Source organism: Pezoporus wallicus, unplaced genomic scaffold, assembly GCF_028554395.1.
Source record: "Pezoporus wallicus isolate ANWC-B61680 ecotype Strahan unplaced genomic scaffold, APGP_CSIRO_Pwel_v1 contig_8803, whole genome shotgun sequence".
Classification (NCBI taxonomy): Eukaryota; Metazoa; Chordata; class Aves; order Psittaciformes; family Psittacidae; genus Pezoporus; species Pezoporus wallicus.
This window is the reverse complement of record NW_026635049.1, coordinates 1,240,483-1,265,099: the sequence shown is the minus strand read 5'-3', so window position 1 is coordinate 1,265,099 and position 24,617 is coordinate 1,240,483. Positions and strand designations below refer to the sequence as shown.

At 46.4% G+C, this 24,617-nt stretch overlaps 2 protein-coding genes across 6 annotated transcripts in view; both read left to right on the top strand.

Moving 5' to 3' along the window:
• Window positions 1-14,952, top strand: part of LOC130594805 (myotubularin-related protein 8) — a 105,237-nt gene extending 90,285 nt beyond the window's left edge. The window contains exon 15 of the transcript XR_008971173.1: window positions 14,938-14,952. The gene's annotated coding sequence lies outside the window, so the exon portion shown is untranslated. The remainder of the gene's footprint in view (window positions 1-14,937) is intronic.
• The window catches only part of ARHGEF9 (Cdc42 guanine nucleotide exchange factor 9), a 164,578-nt gene that overhangs the window by 4,752 nt on the left and 135,209 nt on the right, over window positions 1-24,617 (top strand). For all 5 annotated transcript variants that reach the window (XR_008971164.1, XM_057400902.1, XM_057400884.1 and 2 more), the window contains exons 2-3: window positions 2,751-2,898; window positions 5,487-5,596. Coding sequence is in view for 4 of the 5 variants with exons in the window: in XM_057400902.1 (XP_057256885.1) it covers window positions 2,751-2,898; window positions 5,487-5,596 (258 nt within the window). In the remaining variant the exon portion in view is untranslated. The remainder of the gene's footprint in view (window positions 1-2,750; window positions 2,899-5,486; window positions 5,597-24,617) is intronic.

Below are 24,617 nucleotides of genomic sequence, written 5' to 3'. Positions count from 1 at the left end.
ACAGGATTACTCATTTGCCTGAGCGTGCACATGCCAGAGGATGCGTTTGCAGATTTGCCATCTGATAGCTGGGGCAGAGATCAGATCCTCCCACAGGTTGGGAGTTTTACCGCTGCAGCTGCAAGTGCCTTTGCGCAGGAGGAAGATGCAGCAACATTCTTTTCTGTGTTTGATCAGAAGTTGCACGTGATGTGCAACAAGTTCTCACAGTGACCTTTAACTTGAGATTGGTTTATTGTCTCTCTGCTACAGAACATTTTAGGTGCAGCTGCAGAAATGGGGCTGCTGAGTTGATTTGTGTTTTCCCTTCCTGCTCTGTTGAATAACACTAACCAGGAAATGGGTATTGCTGAGAGCTGATCTTCTGAGCTCTCTTCATCTCCGGGTTATTAGCAGTAAACTGGGTTGGGTCTCAGCATGCTGCTGTTGGTTGTGCTTCCAAAAGTCTTCATAGGTCTTCCAAATTAAGAAATAGTACTTTACTTTCTAAATCCTACTGTTGTCAAAGAGCACTATACTCCTGTTTGTAGTGAGGTACGATTTAGTCACAGAAAGAAGATTCTGTGTATTTATGGCCTTTAATATGGTTATGTCTGACAATCATCTTATTTTTAGAGGAGACAAAGCTTCTACAGCCTGTCTCCAAGCTGTTCAGGTTTTTATATTTGTAATAACCATGAGGTGCTAGCAAAATCTTGAATTAAAGCCTATATTTACTGCTATCCTTAGTGGGGTAGGGTTTTTTTTGGGAAATACGTTTTTAGCATTGTCGTAGAAAGGCAGGTTGAGTTTGCAAAGCTGATAGGCTTTACGTGTGTGTGTGTGTGTGTGTGTGTGTGTGTGTGTGTGTGTATATATATAAAACCAGCCACAGAACACATGGATAATTCACATTTTCACGTGTTTTCCTCAAATACTTGTTGGGTCTTGCCTTCATCTAGTTCCCAGCCTTGAAGTTACAACAGGCCACCTCTTGCCATCCTTGGTGCCATTAGTGTAATGGTATGCTGCTGGCCTGCATGCTGAAGGGACTGTGTGTCCAGAACTTCGGGTGGAAAGTTTTGTTTGGCTTTTACCTGGTCAAAAGAAGCCTCACTGGGCACAGAGCTGGTGCTGGGAGCAGGGAATGGGAGATGAAGCTTTATTTCATCTAGACTTCCCCTGTGCTGTTTGGGGTAATTACAGCCTGTCTGCTTTGTCTTCCATCTGTACATAAAGGTAATGGCACATCAGCTGGGGCTGCTGGAGTCTGAGGATGGACCCACTGACCCATAGGAGGCACCCAGCTATTACCAGGGCCATGGATGTATGACAACTCTAACTGAGGCTAGAAGCCTCCCAGTGAGGAGCACCTCCTGTTTTCTGCTCTTGACCTTTGTAAACTGATTTTTCTGCTGATTTCTTGACTCTAAGATTACACACAAGACTTCCACAGTGACACATGTCACAGCGAATACACTAAAAAGTAGGAGTTTGGGTTGTGATTCTTTTTTGTAAAGAAAATCCCATTTTGCAAAATATTGCTGTACAAGTTGTGTCTTTCAGGATCTTCCCCTCCTGAAATAGAATGATAAGAGTTGGAATCACCCAAAAGTGAGGGGAACTCCATTGTTGTTCTCCAGTTAGGTATAAATGCTAATTCCTGCTTTGGATTAATGTTACCAAACAGCAGCTGGGTATATCTCCCCAGTCGCACCAGGAGCCACCAGGGGGTGATGTAGGGTGGATAGGAAATACCTCGAGAGGAAAGCAGTTGTGCTTGTAGGGAGGCTTGATATTACAGATACTGGGTTGCAGGGGGCTCAGTGCATGTGTATTAGACCTTTGTTAGCAGGTAAGTGATGTAAGTCTTGGCTTTTGAAGGGCATCGGTGGGTCTGGTATCTTCTTTTGCAGTTATGTGTTCCAGCAAAGTGATTCCACTCCATCTGCAGGTGAAGAGGCCTTTCTCTGTACCCTCCCAGTGACTCCAGCAGCACAGCAACAAGCAATGCTGTTACATTTATTCACCTCCTGCCCTCTCCACAGACCATCTGTAGGCTTCTTTTTATGGATTTGTTAAAAAGCCTTGTATGACCTCTGGTAATACCTGGAAGGGAGTGTTTTGTTAAGGGTTTTGGGAATGAGAAAAATCACATCCTGTTACTAATTTAATTCACTTGTACATGGATCTTATTACCAGGAAGGCTGTTTTGCAGGAATTGTTCTGCATGGGTATCCCAGCTTTATTCTAAGAACTTGTAACTTTTATTTTTACAATAGTAGCGTCAGATGCTATTATTACACTGCTGCATGAGCACACACATAAACAGGCTGTTTTGAACCTCACTACTGCAAACTTACTACTCTGTGACTATGTCTTTCAAGTGCTGGAGATCTTTTTGAAGAGTCTTCTTCCATTTTCCACTGTTTACTCGAAAGTATCTTGAGCATGGCTCTGCATGGAGACCAGTGGTGACTGATAGCTGTAACCTAGCGAAAGATTTGAAGGGTGGGTCTCCAGTTCAGGAGTGCCCATTGAAGCAGACTTCTGGTGTCCACCCTCACTGTGCTGTGTTCAAGGTATGAGCCTCATGCAGTGGGAGTCAGGGTATTCCATCACCAGAGCTTTCCTACAAAAACAAGTAGTGGGTGCAGGTTGCAGTGAGGAGGTCTAAGGCGTGTTGCACTGTCTTGGAAATTGTATGTACTGTGATTGCTTTGTCTGAGGTTTGACACATATTGGTAATTCTCTGACCCTTTTCTTGCCAGCCTATATCTCATCCTTCTCAACCATCCCCACAAACACCACCCTTCAAAGTCCTCGTGGAGAGATGCCGCTCTGAGCCCCTGTCCCAGAGCACGCCGATGGGGCTGGACCAGCTAGGAGAACGCATGCAGCACTTGCTCAAAAGACGTGGTGAGTAGCTTAGTGTGCTTTGCTCCCAAGTTTGTGTGTTTGGCCTCACCCAGAGCAAGCTGAAGGCAGTAGGGGTTGGGAAGTCGAAAATGCAGCTTGTATCTGTGCATGCTAACAATCCTGGAGCCAGGTGAGGGAGCTCTGATAGCCACATGCTGAGGAGCTTCTTACTAGCTAATAAGATGTGTTTGTATTCAGAGTTTGATGACATAAAGCTATTTTCTCTCTATGTCTCTTAACACAATTCCTGTAATTTGGTTACGAGAAGACAAACAGGGACATCAGGTATAAAAGCTGTGCTGCAACTTGTGTGAGTTTTCATTTGATAGTTTCTTCCTGGCTTTCTCCCCCTTTCCCAGCCTCTGTTGTGAGTACATGCCAGTTGGAGGGGACAAGAGGTGATGGATACAGAGATCTCAACTAAAATCTGATGTTTGTTTGGAGACACAGCAAGAAGTGAGGGGTTTTTCTCCTCTGCTTGGGTACTCTTCCTGTTTAAGAAGGGATCTCATGAGCCAAAGACTACCATGAGCTATCCTCTGCACTTGTCCTGCTTAAACTGACACTAGACAAAGCACTACTGAAGGTATTTGCTGGAAGGGTCTTGTGTTGGCAGGTGAATATGCTGATGGTTGAATAGATGACATCATTTTTTGAACCTCTAACTGAAGGGATTGATAACTAGAGTAAGGAAATTACTTCCTGAAGGGATACTGTGAACACCAAGAATTCAAGTGTGGGAGTGCTGCTGGAGTGTGCTGGCATTGCTCCGGAGCATGCTGGCAATCTGCACAAAGAATGGATGGTGGCAGCACATCAGGGATAAGAAGAGGGGGGAAAAGGCAAAGTGGCTACCTCTTCAGTTGATGGCTCCTGTGTTGGGGTGCAGGTGTTTCTAGCACACAGGTAGTAATGCAGGCATCTCTTGGTGTGAGCATCACTGTGTTTGTTCCTGAGTGCTACTACATGGGCACGTTGCCTCTGGAGTCTGGAAGCAGCCTCTTGCTATAATCGGCTCTCAAGCTGCAGTTTGATTTTCTGCGAGTGTAGAAAGTGAAATGCTGTTGCTAAAAATACCATCAGGCTGCCTGCATCAGCATCACAGTGAAGAAACGAGTCTCATTGCAATCTCTCTCCCAGCAATCCTGGAAGAAAACCAGGATTTCTGCCACCCAGCCATGGCAGGGCTACAGCGGGGTACCAGCCCTGCTCCATGCTGTGCTGCTGTCCTGGGCAGAGCAGGTACCCACCTCTTTGATTTGGAGGTAGGGAGTGTGTAGTGTGTGTGTGTGTGTGTGTGTGTGTGTGTGCTGCCCCTGGAAGGTAAAGGTGACCTGAACCTCAGGAGCAGGGGTGTGGATCCCCCTTTTCCCAAAGTCTGGCACCATTTACCTTTTGTTATCTGGTTTCAAACCCCTCAGGTCTGACCCAGTCTGAAACCTCTGCCTGGGTTAGAGGTACAGCAGGGAAAAGAAAATGAGCATTATCCATCTTTCAGGGAAGAATTCCAGAATTTGGCTGTTTTCTGTAGATGCCTTTCCCCATGAAGGGGTTGACAAGTTTCCAGGGGATGGGAACACCCGCGCGTGTGTGTGTGCATGCATACACAAGCACATCTAAGTGTGTTTCCTGGACCACAGGTACCTGCTGAGGGCACGAGCAGGGCTCAGCTCTGTTTCCTTCCTCCCAGCGGCTGTCATTCCAAGCTAGAGAACATGAGGAATCTGATGGAGAAGGGATTAAAATCTACCCTTGCTAACTGTGGTAGGGGAAAAATCCTGGTCTCCCACAGAATGGCATCTTCACCCCAAAAGGGAGGGAGAGAATGTGGAGCTGAAAATTTGGGTTGGTTAGAAAAGTAGAACTCGGTTTTGAAAGGTGAGTTGCCAGCCCCCCTCCACTACTTGTCTCTCCTGCACGAGCTGGTTTGTACCTGGGTATGTACCATCTGTGAGGACAGGCTGAGGTTGGTGTCAGTGGTACAGCTTGCTTAAGGCTAGATCAGATTTGCATCTGTGAGGGGCTGGCCTGAAATGCTGGGGTGAGAAGTAACCCAGTTTCTTTGAAAAACAACTCTTAGGGACTTTTCCATTTTTATTTCCTGCATGAATTCCAGGAGCTGTGTCTTTCTCAAGGCATTGTATCACAGAGAACACAGTGTAGAGCTGAGGTTTCTGCAGGTCCAAACTGCGGAGGTGCTGTGCACAGTTATGTCCCAAGCAGCCATTGCGCTTTCAGTAGTAGTGCATGTGGATGAGGCTCTTGTGCTGCCTGGTGCTCATGGGAGAGCACCCTGACCTCCCACCCAGCTTGTGTGACCACCTCTGAACGTGGCTCTCAGTTTGTGCTGTGGTTTTGTAGTATCCAAGCTGCACTTTTCTTCATGGATCCCAAGAGCACTGAATAAAGCACCTAAATACACTCCCTGCTCTCGTTTTCTAAAGAAGAAGTTGAATGAGTCTCTTGCAAACAATTTTGTTTCTTTCATTGAAAAGAGCAGCCTCCACCCCCAGCCTGAGCTGAAGCACAGCATTTCTCTTTTGTCATTCCCTTTTTTTTTCCCTTTCCTGTGGATTTTATCCTGGCAGCTGAGAACGAACAGGCTTCAAAGACCCTGAAGGTGCGCGGGAACTGCAGGAACGGGGGACGTCGATGGAACCTCTTCAAGCCGGGAGCTGAGAAGCTGCAGATCAGTAGGGTAAGGTGGTGGTTGGCATATGCCTCTGCCTGCTTTGGGGGGAGCGTTGATGTGCTGCATGTTTAGCCTTGGCAACTAACAGTGTGCTTTACTAACAGCTTCCTCCATCTGTGGTCCCTTCAGCCACAGATAGGGATTTCTTTGTTATTGGAGTTATTTTGTAGCAATACAAGAAGAGGTGTGTTACCCTTTTCCCACTGGATTCGTTTCCTTTCAATGTATATTGGAGGTTCTATGATCTAAACAGAGGCATTGGGCCTCCCATTTCTTCATCTCGGTGTTCCTTGCAGGTGGAAAGAATTGCGACGTTTCAGATCACCTATAGGTTTGCTTTGTAGTTTTGATGATTTTCCCTTTTTAACCACACGTCCTTTGGATTTGGTGCTGCCAAATTGGTGTCAAATTCATGGCACCGATTTTTCCCGAAGTGTTTTGCAAATGTAGGCACAATCTACTGTGCTCTTTTTTTGTGAATGATGCTTCTAGCAGGGGAAGTTACGGGCCTGGGGATGCCCATGTCTGTCTGGGGAAAGTCAGAAAAGAAGGCAAAAACAGTACCATTTGTCTGATAGGTTTCCGTGCTTGGATGTGGGAATTGCTTTCCATCTATGCCATGCCATGTGTTTGAGGGCTGGAGACCTTGGCTGTTCCATGGTCTTGTTTTGTATTTGTATCATTTGAGAGTCTGGTTCCTCTGGTACGCAACAGTAAGACTCTGGGTTGTCCAAAATCCATGGATTTGTGAGCTGGCAACTAACATGACTCGGGGAGAGTTTTCTAGTGCATAGGACAGAAGAGGTTTAGGCCTTGTTGTTACTCCAGGGTAGGCAAACAAAGGATGATCTGGGAGCCAGGAATTTCCCTCATGGAATCAAGAGGAGGAAGTGACCTTCTGTGGTTGCATCTCTGTGGCTCTTTCCCACCCCTTCCTTACCAGTTATTGTCCTTACTCACCAGTCCTGTATTGCATTCATTTTCCCTTTGATACCTGATGAACTGCCTGCCTAAGTGAGAGTTCCAGGGAGGACCTGTCCTCTGTGTCTGCCTTTCCATCATAAAGCAGTAAGTTGCCAGTAAGTGAGACAGACTTCTCCAGCCTGCTTGCGTCGAGTGTTGGCTTCCAGGGAACACGTGCAGGGATGGACCACTGCTATTCCAATTGATTTTGACTCTCTGGAATGTCATCTTGCATCACTCCTGTTTTCTTTCTTGACTTTTTGTGCGCTGAGATATGAGCCGGAGGTTAGCTAGACAAGGAGTTCAGCCTTTCCTTTTCTCTCCTTTCCTAAGGTCCTATCTTGCTTCCCAGATATAAACTGCTTCTTTCTACTCAGGAAGGCTGTTCTGGTTATAGAGGAGCCATACGTTTTGCAGCCTTCAGCTGTCCTTCAGATTCTGCTTGGAAACCAAGGTGCTCTTCTATTTTGACACAGTATTGCTTCTGAATGCATGAGAAACAAGAAGGTCTGTGTCCTGGTGGTGTCAGTCAAACCAGACCTGTTTCTGACTACAAATGCAGCCTGACATTAGAGCAGCCTTACAAAGGCAATGGAAAATTGAAACATCAGCAAACCAAAAATACAGCTGAAGTTTGGGAAGAGTTAGTGCAGGAACTTTACTTCTCGAGTGGTGATGTATAGGAAGAATGTGGAAATGCAAAGGGAAATGAGCTTTTCCTGAGTGCAGACACTTGTGTGTGGCATTCAGCTCTGACACGGGCATGTGAAAGACCCATCACTAGCACAGAGAGTTAGGTTTGGTGCTAATCAACGTGCCTTCAGAGGCTTGTTCAGTGCTGCCAATTGCTCAGCCTGAGTTATGGTGAACAGGCAGGTGTGAAACCTGTGCTGGGGTTTATAAATCAGAGGTGCTGTGGTAAGTGCTGCAAGGAGCCCAGGATATATAGTTGGATGTGTAAATGTGCCTTACAATAGCAGTGCTGGAAAATTCATGTCGTCTCTGCCCCAAGCTGAGTGAAGATCTACTGGTCTGTAAATCACCTCTGCCAGAAAGAAACTTCTTCTTTGGCAAGATTTATACATTTGAGGTAAGATTTGTGGGTTTTGGTACCTCTTGTTGGGTTCATTCATTGACAGCCAATGGCTGCTCAGGTGGTAGAGCTGGCACAGGGAGGAGTGATTTAGAATTCCAGGCTTTTGCAGAAACTGTGCCTGATTTCCATCTTGAATTGAAATGAGAGAGGTGGAGAGAGCAAGAGGAGACTGACAAAGCATGGGGTTTGTCTTAGCAGCATTGGTGCCATCATGGCCCTTGGAGAGATGTGAGTGGTTGTGCAAAAAGAGCATTGGTGTCACTACAAGTCACACAGAATGCGGGGCTGTTGAGGAGCAGCTTGTAGGATATTCTGTGGTCTGGATGGCACAAGCAGAGGGTGACAATCCCACCCTGGCCTGGCTTCATCCTCACCCAAATCACTGGCCTCTACTGCTGTTTCTGAAAGGTCTTGGTCCTTCCAGTTAGAGCAATGAAGTACCTTGTTTTACAGTTAGCTGTCCAGTCTGAGTTGTCTCTTTCCGTAGACAAATACTGTGGGGTTGTACTCCAGAAGGACATTCAGCCCATCCTAAAATCTGCACCATGCTCTCCATGTGTGGAGGTGTGTGTGTTAGTTCTCTTTATCTTACCTGTGACAAGAGATGTGATTTTTAGCCTTTAACTTAGCAAAGGTGACTGCATACATTCCTGTTTTCTGCTCCTTTCTCCCCTTCCTGTCCTTTGTGCTCTTGTTCAAGGAACTGAAGCCCAAATCTATATGCTGGAGGAAGCCACTGTCTGATTAGTTAGAATGGAAGCTTTGCATGTAAGCCAGCTTCTCTGACATCCCCTCAGCTAAGAATAGGCAGGCCTGCTGTGCAGAGGTGTTGAATATTCACCAAACACCACCAACCCAGCCTGTCCTCTGTAGTCATCACCTATTTCCAGAGGCTGGTGGGGGACTGCCATTGCAGAGAGGGTCGATGTGCGAGTCACAGCTCCCCAAAGCTGATTCCCCACTGCCCTGTTTATGAGGAATAGGAAATTCAAATAACATGCAGCCTCCAAGAGAACAGAGTGAAGGGAAAGTTGATTTGGGTTCTCTCTTGCTCACACAGTGCTGCAATGAATAGGGAATGCTACTTGCTATTCAGTACCAGCTCTGCTGCTTTCTATTTTTATCTGGTGGCATAATGCTGAGTGAGCATTCTGTTTAGTGGGGATGGGTTTTTTCCCTCTATTTGAAATGTCCTGCACCATGATGCTTCTCTTGCCTTGCTCCTTGGGGGAGGAAGGGGGTGTGGTGGGCACTGTGGACTGCTGCATTCTGCTACGTGAGCTGTATGTAATTGCAGTCATCTTACAGTCCTTTTGGCCATGTAAGAGGCTGATGGAAAAGCACCCGTGGCTTTCCTGCTGCTCATTAGGTTAAATATCACTGTGCTGGTTACGAGAGCTTTATATGCATATATGGAGGCCTGCCAGGAAAATGCAGCCCCTTGGAATCTTCCCTTGTTTTAAACATTCACTACTTCTTCTTGCAGAGTGTGTCTGATCTGCATGGCTTTGGGGAAGGGGTGCTCTGAAGTCTTTATGTAGCTTTTATATTGCTTTCCTCCATGGAGCCATGGTGAGGTGTTTGTAAATGTTTGTTCCAAGTTCTTAAAACCTCTGTGCAGTATTGTTAAAACTATCTAAAGGTTGGCTTGCTCATTCAAGGGGGAAATGGCAATCCAGTCCAGGCTGAAAACTCCTGATGCCCCTGTCTCAAAGCCTCGTAACTCTAATGCTGTTGTATGGTCCCACCTCCCTGTGTGAAATGTGCTCAACCAGGACCTCTGTGTTCTTGGGGCTTGCAGCAGTGGGCAGCCTTTCAGACACCTGAGGCCTGATATGTCTAATCCAATTAATTTATGAACTGATCAGAGAACAGAGAACATTGAATGAATGTGTTTAAGTCTCCAGTGAACTCTAGGTCATTCCTAAATCCATTTGCATCCATTTTGCATGACTGGACTGTGCTTTGAACTTCCTCTCCAGTGACTGTGATGAATATTAGTACAAAACACACTTTAGGATTGCTAGTACCAGAAGTGAGCAGTACTTAGGCACTTACCATGCTCCGCTTATTTTGTCTTTCTTGGAGATAACATTTGACTGTCATGGTTTTGCACAGAGTAGTGCTGAGGGGACATAAGCCTTGAACCAGTGGTGCCATAGCATGGTCACTACACCTGGGTAAATCCTTACGGGAGGGAGAAGCTTGAAATGACAAAATGGTGAACTTTACATGGTGTGTTTCTGTTCTGGGTAGCACGAGAGAGATTTGAAGTTCCAGACTTAGAAGAAGCTTTCGGCTGTTTAGAGGCTACATATAAACCTAAATGAAGAAGAATCTCAGTTTCCAGTTTGTGATGGTCTTTATAGTGCAGTTGGACCTTGGGGTGTCTCCTGTGCAAGTGCAGGTTGCTGCATCCCACATAGCGTTAAATGTGTGTGTAATGGTGACTGTGTGTAATCACCTCTTTATAGTTCAAATTAAGCTCTCTATTCTCATCTTAAATATCAGCTTGGAACAGATCTTTTTCCCTGCTGCTCACTAGTTCCACTTTGATTGCTCTGCTTCAACTCATTACTCAGCTCTGTCTCTGTGTTTCACTCTGGGATATGGTTTATACAAAAGAAGCTTTAGTGTAAACTCAATTTGTGTTGCATTGCTAAAACCTTAATGCCATTTTGCTTGGCAGCAGTATATACTTTGTGGTTTGCCCTTGCCCAATGCACTATGTTCTCAATAAACTAAAGTCTGTGGTAGGTGTAGCATGAAAAATCTCTGAGTAAATATTGGAACAAATGCTTTTGTAGAGCTTCCAAAGCTCTGGCTGCATTTGTGGTTCAGGGGCACTGCAGTGTCACCAGGGTTTAGCTGAACAGGAGCTAAATTTGGGAGGGAAAGATGAAGGCACAAGTTGTAGATTCAAAATCTCTTCTGTAGCTGCTGAGGTGGGATTCTGAGATGCATCTTCCATACAACAGTGATGCTGAAGCCTGCTGAAATACAACAGCACAACATTGTGAGCTAAGCTCCAAAGATGTGTTGTTTCAGTTCAGGGTAAGAAAGATGTTTCTAGGCTCTCCTCCTGTCTCTGGCAGCTCAGTGGTTTGTGCAGATGGGGAATGCCTTCTTAGAGGTGAGGAAGGAGAGCTGTTCCCCACCACAGCCTCTGTCCCATCTCTTCACTGTGACCAGGGTTTGTAAGGGATTGAGCTGCTCATGGTTCTTGCGTTACTCATCGTGTGACTTCACTGAAGCCAATGAGGATGTAAGTGAAATGCCTCAAGTCCTTTTACTATTGCGCGCAGGCGGGAGTAAGGGTGATGGATGAGGGAGGAAGATAGTGAAGGGAGAGATGTCTCAAGTATTAAATGAACTATAATCCTGCCCAAATGTGAAGTTCTTGGTTAGGCAGCACCATCGTGGGAGGCAAAGCTTTGTCTGGGAGTCAAATAAGAACCTGAAGCACTGGAATTTTCAAAGCAAGGATGTGCTGAACCAGAAATGGTCAGTTCTTCTGCCTGCACAGATCAGGAAAGCATTTTCCAGTACTAGAGCTGTTAACAGCAGTGGATTTTGTCTGTGTTTTGCCAGTAGTTGGGGACTGGACAAGAAGAACCATCCAGCCAAGGTAGGATCTTTTTGTACATGATTTATTTCCCTACATTCTTCGTTAGGGCTGTCTCTCTTCTACAATATCTCACTTTCATCTTTTAATACTGGACAAATATCAGATGCTCCTCAGGAGAGATCTGTGATTACAGCTCAGCTTTGACAGTTGAGAATAATCCAACCAACATATTTGCTTCATCTAAAATGCTGCTATTTTGAGCTCTGCTTTTGTTTTTAGCCACCCCTGATAAGTTTGCATTATCTATGGATGATATTTGGGATTGATGCGAGTTGTTACAAACGAGGTCTGTGGTGGATCTGGCTGTAGTGGTTACAACTCCGCTGTGTAAAATGCTTATCTTCCCCTGTGAATTTCAGCTTGGCTTTTCTGGTTTGATACCCCAAACAGAGGAGAATCAAATCCCCATATCCCAGCTGCTCCTCACTGAATAATTTGGGTTACATCTTGCTCAAGAATTTTATAAGTGCTGCTGCAGGAAGACTTTTTTCCTCCTTTTTTCTCTTTTCTGGTCTTAAGATCAAGGCAAACTGAACTTCAGAGGCACTTCTTTGGAATCAGACATTTTGTAGCTATTATTTTGCAGACTATTAGAGCGGCAGATCATGAGGTGGGAACCCAGTTATGCAAACAAAGCCACGTCACTCTTGGCCAAAAATAGCTTCAGTGCATGTGCAGTAAGGTGGAAAACGAAGCCTTTGGTGTGCATACAACAAACAGCAATGGGAGGGAGGGAGGCAGTAGGGGAAGCTGCAGCTTTGTGTTTAGAGCCTCTCAGGAGATATTTGAAGTGTGTTTTCCAGAGAGAACCAGAGTATTGCTGCCTATAATGTCAGTGGGACAGGAGTTACTGCCTTTCTTAGACAAAAGGGGACTATGGTTTTGAGAGACAGCACGTTACCGAGAGTGTTAATAATATTTAACATCCAGATCCTGCATGAGAACAAACATGCGGACATCCAGAGCATGAAGAAATGCTGGAGAATAGTTAAAAAATGTTTCCTTTCCTTTTCTTCTGCTCTCAGTCCATCTCTAGCGCAACAAAAGCCTTCCTGAGTGTGCAGCCTCCTGCATTCTTAGCCCATCAGTTCCTTGCTGTGGGAGGTGGTTTCACATCTTATCACAGAGGCCTTTCCTTTTCTGCCTTGGCTTAAGTCTTCATGTTTTCATTTCAGCCTATCCAGCACTGCAGTGTCCTAAATAATTTTGAGCTCACCCTACGAGCTATTTACTGTGTACTTGTGCACATGCTCCCTGTTAAGTTTCTGAGTATTTGCAGCAGGGATGTGCTCTGGCTTCCTTTAACATGCTGTGTGTTACTCTCTACCAGGCTTAAAATAAACTTTCTTCTTCCATCTGTAATATTGCTCCACTGTGCTCCCTTTGAAGTGATGGGTTTAAGTGCAGTTTGTTATTTAGCTGTTAAGAGATTGTGGAGTGTTTGTGGCTCTTTTTCTAGAGGAGATAAAGTAGGAGCTCAGGTATGGAAATGCAGCTTTTAGGTGTGCAGATTCCATTGGATTAAAGCCTCCTTTTTATGAAGACTTGCAATTTCTTATTTCACAATACTTCTCTGGGGTGAGTCAAAAGGGGCCTATGAAGTTGAACAAAGGCTTAATGTCTTCTGTAATGGGCAGAATGATTCCCAGGTTCTGTTCATTACCTGTTCCTCACAGATGTGTTTTGCCTTAATTAGGAATTGTGTTCACATTATCTCTATATTAATACAGAATATCTCTATATCTGTATTAGAACATCTAACTTTATGTCTTCGAACAGGAGTTCTTTATCCTTGTTCCTCCTCTTTCCATATAGAAACATTATCCTGTAACAGTCTCCAAACACAAGTTGCTATTGTTTATGTCCCCCTTCCAAGCTTTGCTATAGGTATGTGGCTGTTTCAAGTATTAGGATGCTTTGCCTCTTCCAAACTCGAGTGTTTTCCAAACAGGAACCCCATCCGTGTTGCTGTTTAGGTTGTGCCAGTTGGGTATTGCTGTGTTCTGAAACAGCTGAACCTCAGCATGCACAGCTACACAGAAAGGGGAGGTTAGTGCTGATTTATTGGGCTGTCAAAAGAGAGCACTGGGATTCTCCCTGCATGGCTGAGAGGTTGAGTATTTTGGTGCCAGCCAAAAATCAGCTTTCTTAAATGTATCTGCTCATTTCTGTACATTTCTGTTTAATTAAAACACTTCTACATCCTGCACTCTTCAACATTAATTCTGAGATTTATTTTGAACCATTGCCAGGGGAATACATTGTTATGGCATCCTCTTTCCACATCTATTAGCAGGAAGAGGATAATTGAGGAAATCTCACACAGATTTAATTGGGGACTGAGGGCAGGAGTAGGGAGGGGGAAACACGAGGCAGAAGTAGGTCAGAAGTTTGGTGGTGGGTAACTCTTGCTTGACACAGAGGAGCTGAGCTGAGTGGTGCTGCTGTGGTTTGGGGGTTAACTGGTAACTAGTGGTGGTAAAAAAGGACTTGCCTCTATACTGGTTATATAAATGTGCTGCATATAGGCCAGCACAGGTCTGGTGGTGCAGAGCATGGTGCAGCTGCCTCTGTGGGAGTCCCGGGGGCAGGTGGTGATCCCTGCGGGCTTTGTATGGAATAGGGAAGAAAACAGGGGTGGCTGCGTGCAGCTCAGCCTGGTCTGGGGGCAGTTTAGTGCAGGTTGAAGCTCTCTGGTGACAAAGGCAGGCATTGTGCTCTGTTCTGCTGCAGAGCAGCGTCCTTGTGGGGATAAGCCTGATGTTCTCCCTTTGCACCCTGTCAGCCTCAATGCTGCTGTAGAGCCCCAGCTCTCTTGCTGGCAGCAGCACCTCTGTAGCCTCTGAGGCAGGGCCAGAGCCTTCTTACTGTTATTTTGTTAGTTGCTTTTTGTTCTGCAAGTCTGCATTAGGCGTTCATTTTGCTGATAATACTTCTGCTGTCTGCTTAGATCCATATGCTAACCTCTGGATGTAGATATCTAAGCAGGTCACATTCAGAAACCTCATGATACTAAAATCTTTTGGTCAGGGCTCTAAAAATGCATTTATTTTCCTCAAGACACTGCTCTTTTTTTATGCACCCGTGGTCTAGTTGTTGCTCCATTCAGCCTTTAGACTCTAAGGTCCCATTTGCAGTGTAAACTTTGGCTCTGCACTTTAGATTTTCTTTCTGTTCTGTGCTTGGACAGACTCTAAGGCAAACCTGTCCTCTGTATGGCCCATGGGCTGGGCTGCACCCCCAAAGCTGAATCCTGCTCACTGTGGGATGCTGACACAGCAGCATGACTGTCCACATGCAGCTGACTTGGGATGCACAGATATGACACCATGGGGTTAGGTGGGTGTCAAGGGTACCTCCTCCAGGGACAGCATCGAGCTGGGGATATGGGACATTTTGCGTGAGAATGTGGCAGGCAAAAGCAACAGGGAAAAAAACCACAGTGCTCATGACTTGGCAGTTGTTTTAGTAGATCATTTGTGGCTGGGCTGTGGGCTGGAATTTGTTTAGAGACAAATAGCAGATAATCATGGTGAATTGTCATAGTTTTTAATGTCATCTTTATGACTCACTGTGTGATACTGGAAAACTCGGGTGTTGCTGTGCTTGGGCATTTAGGCCACACTTGATGGGGCTTGGAGCAACCTGCTCTAGTGCAAGGTGTCCCTGCCTGTGGCAGGGGCGTGGAACTGGATGAGCTGTAAGGTCCCTTTGACCTAAACCAGTCTGGGATTAATTCCATGATTCCCATCATTAGCAGAGGCAATGCTGGTCTCCATGCAGCAGTGCTGTGAAACATCATGTCCCAGTTGTTTGAATGCCAGAGTTGCTGTTCATCAAAATGTTCAGTTTGGGTTTATGCTGCTGGGATTGCAGTGCTCTGTGCAGTTGTGTCCCTTTGGATTTGGGGGAAGGGCAGTTGTGTTGAGGAAGACCAGTTGTGTTGGTGTGCAGCATGAACACTGGATTTGCTGGCTGGGATCGCCATGTCCAGGGATGCTCAGGGTTGTCACCCAGAACTGGGTGCTCTTTGCTTATTGTTTCCCAAAGCTGGAGCGGAGCAAAGCCTGTGGCTGGTGCCTTTTGCAGTCCTCCCCCTGTGCCACAAGCCCTGTAGTTTAGCTCCAAGTTAGGAACAAACCAGCTTGTGTGAGAGATGCCTGTGCTGCATGTTTGTTGTTGAATATAGCTCCTGGCCATGGATGGGACTGAGTCTGTTGTTCTGAGCTTGTGCAAACAGCAAGAAGCAGTGTTTGCCCTAAGAGCCCACGATGCAAACACAGACAGACACTTTCTAATAGACAAAGCAAAAGAAGAGAGGGACTTTAATTACAAATCTTGTTGTTGAATGTTTTTACTGGGTTTCCCCAAAGCCTCTTCCACCAGCATTGCCAACCTTGAGCATCAACAAACACGGTTCCGGCTTAGAAACTGATGTATTTAGGGAATCCAAACACAGAAAATGTTGGGGGTTATTTGCCTCTGTTTTCTGAGCCTTGAGAGAATCTCTTCTCAAGCTTTTTCATCTTAGTCACACAGAGCAGAGACTTCTGCAGAAAGAGAAGTGATTCTCATGATGGCAGGAGGTCACAGAGCATTTCTCAGGCCGTAATGTGGGGCAGACCCCTGCCTGCCCCCGCCCCGGGGCTCTCGCTGCCATACCTTCCTGCCAAGGGGTTTGGGTTTCTTCCCTCAGTACCACTTTTCAGAACTCCCCCCATTGGAGTGCTGTGTGTGCTGCTGTGGTGGTGAACCTGTGTTTTCTTTGGGATGAGGCTTTCTTCCCAGCTCCCAATTGTAAAGCCCACTGGGGCTGCGGATGCTGCGGCTTGTTCTAGAACAGAATGTACAAAAAACTCCAGTCCTCAAGGCCGTGGCTTTGTGTACTCCAATGGCTGATGTCAGAGGATGGAAAAGGTCTTGTTTTCTCCGGAAATCTTTATTCTTAATGCGCATTCAAGACCGAGAGGCAAAAAAAAGTGTGTTCTGCTAAACCTAAGTTAAGAAGCTTGTTCAATTTTTAAACAGTTACATAAAGCCATCAAAGTCTGACAGGAGAGAGATGCAAGTTTGTGCGAAAGAGAAAGGGACAAAAGAAGCTGAAATGGAGTGTTAAAGTGAATTCCCCCAGGCTTACACCTAAAACAGCCTAAACTCGGAGGTGAACCCACTCCTGCTTGCTGTGTTTTTCCTTTCTTTCTCATTTTCCCCCTGTCATGACAAAGGTCCCCTTGCTGCTGAGTGCCTGGTTGGTGTGAATGCTTCTCATGCCAACACTCTGCTGCTTTTACCAAATTGGCTCTGAGGCCAAATGAACATTTCTGTACTACCTTTGGGGAAACAAATCTGCGGGCATAAGCAATGGGAATAGGGCTTGTCTGGAACACAGGGCTTCTGGGATCCTGTATGCTGTTTCTTTTTAACAGCTAGGTGTGTTTGCAGATGTTAACATCTGGGGTACTCCACAGTATCAAGACTCGGGCCTTGGTGGGGAACTCTGTAAGGTGCTGGATGAATTTAGTTCATGCCTTTCTGGGCTGCTGGCTGTAACAGGGTGGAGCAGGAGTTTTTTAGGAGCTTAGAGTTGGGAACTGATCTGCTCCCTTTGAGGGCTCTGAAGCACAGCGATGGAGTTCAGACCCTGGTTTGACCTCGCATGTTTCTTGGCCAGTTGTTTGACTTGAACACTTGACATTCTGAACTTGGAGGTTGGTAGGCCCCTTTGCCTGCAGTCTTCAGATGCAGTTTTCTGATCTTCAAAGTTTCCTGAGCTTCGGTTTTGTGGTCGGTTCTGATGGTGTTTGTCACTCCCTCTACCAAAAGAGAAGAGGTTGGCAGGTGGGCTCTGAGCAGCTCCCCAGCACCCCTCGACCATTTTCCTCCAAGTGCTTTGCAGGTAACAATTCAGGAGCTGAATGATGCACTGGACAGTAGACAACAGATATCTGGTAAGGGCTTGTGCTATTGGATCACTCCTCTGGATACTGCATAGACATGTTCCAGGTTTGAGTAATATCAATCTATTTGTATCTACTACCTAGATACTAGAAATCCATTATATCTGATTCTGTCTAGACATGATCAAGGACATACTTTCAGCTCCCATTATTTTTTGATAACATTAGTATTCAAGCATCTCTTTGTCTTAAAATGTATTCTGAAAGCTGTAGTTATTGAGGAAATTAATGAAGAATAAAAAGAAGGCCTCTGACAAAAAGGGTGTTGTATGACAGACGTGCACATGGAGGGTAAGTCTGCTGTCAGAGTGCTGCTTTCCTCCAGTCACACCAATGTGAGCTGTGGTTTGTATGAGGCTGAATAGGCAAATGAAACTCCAGAAAGCCATGTGATTTCCTCAGGGTCATGGAGGATGGTTGTGGTAGAAATGAATGAACTGCTCTTGACTCCCTGACCTCTGTACAGGTTATGATCTTTTTACTCGGCTGTTGAACTTTCTAATGTTGTAGTCAGTATTGCTTTGGTTAACCTCAGCCATCCCCTTCCTTCACATCTGCTCTGAAGGAGATGTTAGATGAAAACTACTGCCACACCTACCATGAGCAGAGTAACTGTTCTGACCCAGTCTTCAGGAAATCACAGTAGAATGGTGCTTGATTGGTAGCTGGAAGCTCTGGTTTGCCACTCCTGGGAGAATGGAGCAGAGCTGGGAGTCGGGAATCTTTCAGTGAATTCTGCTTATGTAAGGAAGGCTTTTGGCAGGAATGGATGTATCTTTTGTATGCACAACAAGGCTTTGTTCTGTGACAGGGATTCCTAGAGAAAACACTTGGGAGAAAAAAACTGCTCATAAGTGAGGTTTGCAGAAGTCTGCCCTTTAAAAAATGAGTGGCATTTGAGGCTCAGAAGTGCTCTTGTGCTCTGCAAACCACACTGCTTCCTTCCTGTGTTTGAGAAGTGCCTGAACCTCCTCTGAGCTCTCCACCAGCCACAGGATGTTGATGTTCCCTTCGGGGTACCTGCCTCAATGGCATTATCTGTGTGTCACAGCTCTGTCATCAGCCTGAAGAGCTAACCCAAAATATTTCTTTTCAGCACAACCAGAGCATGAGAGCTCCTGTAGTCAGTGTCTGAAGAGCCACCCGTGTCTCCATGGCAGTGTCCCAACGGGACTGACTGATGTGGTAGGACTGTGCTAAAGGTCTCAGTGTTAAGAAACACAGTGTGTAAAATTGTTTCTTCTGCTTCCTTGTCCCAGGGTGGGGAAGCTTTCTTCCTTTCAAGCCCACAGCACTGTGTGTTCAAGAGCTGCCTTGTTGCTCTGCTGAGATCCTTACAGTTGAAGAAGTGAAGTGTTTCCCTGCCTGTAGAGTGCTCAGGTGTTCTTTGGGATGATAGGCACTATAAATACAAGTAATTGTCATTAGAAAAACTCAAACCTTACAGCCTCAGATAAAGGACTAATAATGAAGATGAGCCACAAGGGAGCCAATTCTTGAGTAATTAAATCTAGGGGTGTGTTTGACAGATGAAACACAAATACTTGGTCTGTTCAGAGGGGTACAGTCACTGCTCAGTCAACAATCAGGTGGCAGGAAGAGAAAGCAGAGTTTGTAATTACTGTGCCTGGTGTTGGTGTGCCTTGGGGTGCAAGCACGGTGCAGCAGGAGCCAGGGATGGCTTCTGCCTGGTGTGGAAGGCAGGAAGGCAGTGGATCAGGCAGCCACAGGGATCACTGGTGGAGAGCTCTGGTGTTGACTGATAGAGAAGCTGGGGAGACTGACCTGCTTGGGGGCATCTCCCACTGACACTGCATTTCCCAGAGATTGAAGAAGCTTTTTGCAAAGGATCATTAGAAGAGTTTTCATTAAACAGCCATCAAAAGCTTAATAGGTTGGTGATGTAACATGTATGCAGCATCTCCTGATGGTGTGTCCTCCTGATACACCTTCCCTGCTGCACCCTCCCTGTGGGAATGGTGAAATGCTGATGCCCTCATTGTAGACATGGATAGTGGGGACACTTAGAATTGACCACTAATGGGACATAGAAGATGGAAGTTGTATGTACTTTTGAGAGGGATGTGAGCAATCCATTTGTCTTGAGTGTGAGCTGCCAGCAAGATGGTGCTGGGAGGGGAACTCTTTCTGAGTCCTTCCCAGGAACTTTCTAGACAGTTCTCAATGTTCCTATCCACCACCCTTAGTCTGAACCCAGTTTTAAGCTGGGTCTGAGCTGGTGCCAGTCATAACTGTGCAGCTTTGTTCCGGATGCGAGAAACCTTCAGGGCTTCACTTTGTTCAGAGCTTCCAAAGCAGCATGCCTGAAATGCAAGCACCGCACAGGAAGGTTTCCAGTAAAAGTTACTTCCAACAGGTAACTCATGTCTTGGATTATCCCCCTAAGGATTCAGTAGGATTGTTGGAGGTTATCCCTGTGGGTTCAGTCCTGAGCCTCACCATGGGAAGAGGCTCAAGCACGCAGCTGACTGGTGCTGGAAGATTCTCCCTGTTCGGGAGCTCCCTGTTTCTCTGCTGTCACCTGGGAAGCAGGGAAGGCAGTGCCAAGAAGCAGCACACCAGCATTCCCAGCAGGTGGATAGTCCCACGGGGCTGCTGCACATCAGCATACCAGAGCAGTCCAAAGGATTTCTCCTGTGAGTTAGACTGACAGCAACTGCTCAGCAATAGAGAAACCCCTTCCCTGAGGCAGTGCTGAGCCATACTCGGATCTCAGTGGGCTCCCAGCTGCTTCAGGAGCAGGAGATTGCAGCATTTATAACCTTTGCTGTGCTCAGCAGTGGAAGAACAAATTGGAGGTCCCAGTGGGACCCATCTCCCACATTCACCTTGTTCCTGAGGTTTTTGTTAACTGTGTCTAGCTTACAGGTAACATGGCTCTCTCAATGATGTCTTTGTCTTTCTAGTGCCATTGATACTGTTCTGGAAGTCAGGCTGCTTTGTGGTTCCTCTCTTTCTACCAGAGCTGGATTTTTGTTTTAATGGAAGCATTTGTCCCTATGGAGACTAATCAGTCACTGCTCTGAGGAGTATCCAGAAAAAGCGCTTGTCTTTGCTGCTCAGGGCTGGGTCCTGGTGGTGGTTCTGCCACCCAGACTCTGCTTTCTTTCAAACACCACAGGTTTCCCAGGTGCTGCTCTCTGAATTCAGCCCCTCCAGTTGTCTTTTCCTATCTTTCTTTCTTGCTGTTAAAAGGAAAAGTGGGGTGAGGGGAAAGCAATTTTGTGACCCCAGTCTCTGGTAATTGTCTAAGTGTCAGCAATAGTAAAAGAGCCTAATGCCCTCCTTTGTTAGCAGGGCTCAGCTGATGCATTTTCTCACCTGAACTTACAAGTATCCATCAGTTAGAGGATGGAGATTTGCATAATTAGTGTTTTTGAGGTGCCTCTGAAATGCAGGAGAAGATACTCTTACATGTCTCAGCTCTTATCTAATGAGGTGCTGACAAAGAGGTATCCATGGAGACATCCATTATAAGGCACTGTTCTGAGATGGGTTCTTTCCAGTGCTGTTAAAATGCCAAAGGGTTTTCTTAAGCATAATTTATACCATTTCTTTGCTCCATTCCTAAACAAAAATAGTTATCCCTGAATATGATGAGAACCATTATTTAAAAATGAGGTTTTCAAGCTCTTATTAAGCAGGAGGGATAAGAATGAACTGGGAGAAAGGTATTGAGTTATTTAAGGTCTCCTACAGGGTATTTGAGCATGGTGAGCCACTGGTAAGATGCCAGATGTAGCCCTTTTAGCTGAAGAGAGGTGCTGAGCACCACTGACCTTTGGAACATCCTCAGCATCAACCAGCATGCTTTGTCTGGCTGCCTCAGTGGTGCTGGGGTTGACCAAATCCACTAAATTCCACCCAGATTGGTTGTGGAGATGTTTTCCTGTGAGGGGAACACCTAAACTGATGGTCAGAAACCTGTTTACAGACCCAGCAAGGGTGCTGCTTTGTGATTCTGCAGCTCACATGTGTGTCTTCAGCTCTGACAATGTGGCACAGTGTTTGTATATAGGCATTATTTGTTGTTACAGTAGTATGTAGTTAAGAAAGATATAATGGCTATAACTCCACCCTTTCTCCTTGCCTTTCCTGTTTGCTTGCCCTTGCATGGTGAAGATAAGAGTTTATTCTTGGTTACTTATAGCTTGAAGCTGTTGGGGTTTATTTCTGAGTTCAGCTAATGGGTTATTCTTTGTTGGAGCTGTGAAAAGGATAGAAGAAACCTCTGAATACTATAAACCAGATTGAAGTGATGACTAAGGTGTGTGCACACTGCTGCTCTACTCTGTTCCTGTAGCCTCATGAATACTCATAGTCGTGTGTCCATTAAAAAATAAGTATCATTCTCTAAAGCAGGAGGATTCTCCCAGAGGGAATTGTGCGCCGTGGTTCAGCCAGCACTGCCTGACATGTACAACTCGCACTGTGATGGTTACTCATGTAAGTCATCTCATTAGCACGCTCTGTGGCATGGGCTGAAGGCTTTGGCATGAAATTAGGAGGCTGGAGATGTGCTGCTTGGCTGGGGCAGAGGTGGTCTCATCACCTCTTTGCACCCTTCAGTGCTGCTGCTGCAGGAATCCCTGTGCTGCCAGGTCCACAGAGGTGAGTGGTAACAGTATGGAGGTGGGGTTGGTTCATGGAGCTGCAGCATCTCAGAGTTTCAAATTTTGTGCTGGTTTGCGCAGAAGGAAGATTGAATTCTGTACTTATATTTGGAGTAAGTGGATTTATGACTGACATGCTCAGAGCACCACTAGATAACTGGTTTGAGAATAGAGTACAACCTCAGAGAGGTCAGAGCCTAAAACTGTATCCTTCTCTGTCATCCAGGCATTTCCTCTCTGTGGTAAATTTGAGGATTGTTGGCAGCCCTCAAACTATGGAAACTTGCTGAGCTCCAGCAACTGGTGTCTCAGGTGTGGTAGTTAGAGCAGTGGCTTCTGAGCTGTGCTCTGTGTGCTGATTTGAAGGGATCTCTGATCAATAACCAAGAAACAGCAGGCAGCTTATATTCATCTTTGAATGATCTGTTGCCCTGTGCTTCTCTCCCTGGAAATTTTTTAGAGCTCTACAAGCCAATTTGGCTGGATACCAGGAGTGAGGCACCTCTCATTGAGCTGCCTGCTCAGGCATGGCCATTATGGAGCAGTCCATCAGCTGTGAATTTCCAGACAAGCTAATGCTGCATCCACTGGTAATGCTGAGCTTTGGGGGTGATGTTCACCAGGACCAGGAAGGAGACAACTCCAGCACCTTTTCTGGGGGTGGTGCATCAAGTGCTGAAGTGACTGTGAGGATGTGTTCAGGCTGAGTGCGTCTGGTGGTGAAATAAATGTCTAAAGTGTTTTTAGAAACATTGTGCCTGAACACAATGTTTCAGGGGGATGAGGGGAGGGGTGGGGGGACGACTTGGCAGATCATGAGAAGCAAAAAGGATCTGAGCATCTCTTGGGGTATTGGAAAGAGGCTGGCCTCTTTTCTGGCCTTTTTGCACATATTGCAGGCTTTGGTTTCTGTTATCTAAATTATCTGAATATTCAAGTTGCTGTGGATAATGCAGACTAAAGTGGAAAACAAAAATGCAAAACCAACAACTCTTCAGCAGCAGATTTCAGCCTCCCTCTGTCTCTGCTGACACTTTGTTTGGATACTAAAAGGGTTGCAAGGGGAGGGAGCAGGCTGGTGCAGCCGGGTTTGTGCTGAGCAGAGATTATGGAAGCACATGGGAGCTGCAGCCTCCCGGATCTTTAAATACACTCTGACAAAGTCTCAATGGGGAGCTCCCCCTACACACAATCAGTCCCTACTGTCACCTCTGTTCTCTGTCTTCCCTTTCCCAGCCCTGCAGATGCTGTGGCTGTGAGGTCTTTGACGTGCAGATATAGTGACACATGTCTCATTTCCTAATCACAGAATAGTTTGGGTTGGAAAGGACCTTAAGATCATCTGGTTCCGACCCCCCTGCCATGGGCAGGGACACCTCACACTAACCCAGGTCACCCAAGGCTCTGTCCAACCTGGTCTTGAACACTGCCAGGGATGGAGCATTCACAACCTCCCTGGGCAACCCATTCCAGTGCCTTACCACTGCCTCACAGTAAAGAACTTCTTCCTCATATCCAATCTAAACTTCCCCTGTTTTAGTTTTAACCCATCACCCCTTGTCCTATCACTACAGTCCCTAATGAAGAGTCCCTCCCCAGCATCCCTATAGGCCCCCTTCAGATACTGGAAGGCTGCTCTGAGGTCTCCACGCAGCCTTCTCTTCTCCAGGCTGAACAGCCCCAACTTTCTCAGTCTGTCTTCATACAGGAGGTGCTCCAGCCCCTGCTCATCCTCGTGGCCTCCTCTGGACTTGTTCCAACAGTTCCATGTCCTTTTTACGTTGAGGACACCAGAACTGCACACAATGCTCCAGGTGAGGTCTCATGAGAGCAGAGCAGAGTAGAGGAGCAGGATCACCTCCTTTGACCTGCTGGTCACGCTCCTTTTGATGCAGCCCAGGATACAGTTGCTTTCTGGGCTACGAGCGCACGCTGAAGCCGGCTCATGTTCATTTTCTCAACCAAAACCCCCAAGTCCTTCTCCGCAGGGCTGCTCTGAATCTCTTCTCTGCCCAACCTGTAGCTGTGCTTGGGATTGCTCTGACCCACATGCGCTTGTCACTTGTCATGGTTAAACTCCATGAGGTTGGCATCAGCCCACCTCACAAGCGTGTCGAGGTCCCTCTGGATGGCATTCCTTCCCTCCAGGGTATCAACCGAACCACACAGCTTGGTGTCATCAGCCAACTTGCTGAGGGCGCACTCAATCCCACTGTCCATGTCAGCGACGAAGATGTTGAACAAGACCGGTCCCAACACCGATCCCTGAGGGACACCACTCATTACTGGTCTCCAGCCGGACATTGAGCCACTGACCACAACTCTTTGTGTGCGGCCATCCATCCAGCTCTTTATCCCCCGAGTGGTCCATCCATCAAACTGATGTGTCTCCAATTTAGAGACAAGGATGTCATGTGGGACAGTGTCGAACGCTTTGCACAAGTCCAGGTAGATGACATCAACTGCTCTACCCCTGTCCATCAGTTCTGTAGCCCCATCATAGAAGGCCACCAAATTGGTCAGGCAGGATTTCCCCTTAGTGAAGCCATGCTGGCTGTCATCAGCCACCTTGTTTTTCATGTGCCTTAGCATGCCTTCCAGGAGAATCTGCTCCAAGATGTTGCCCTGGATGATTTTGGAATAGGTGAATATTCGGGGCTCTGGGTTGTGCACAGTGAGGCAAGGATGGCACTGAAGCAGGCAGGAGCGCTCAGGTTTGTGTGTGTCAGAGGGGGCAACAGAACCCTTC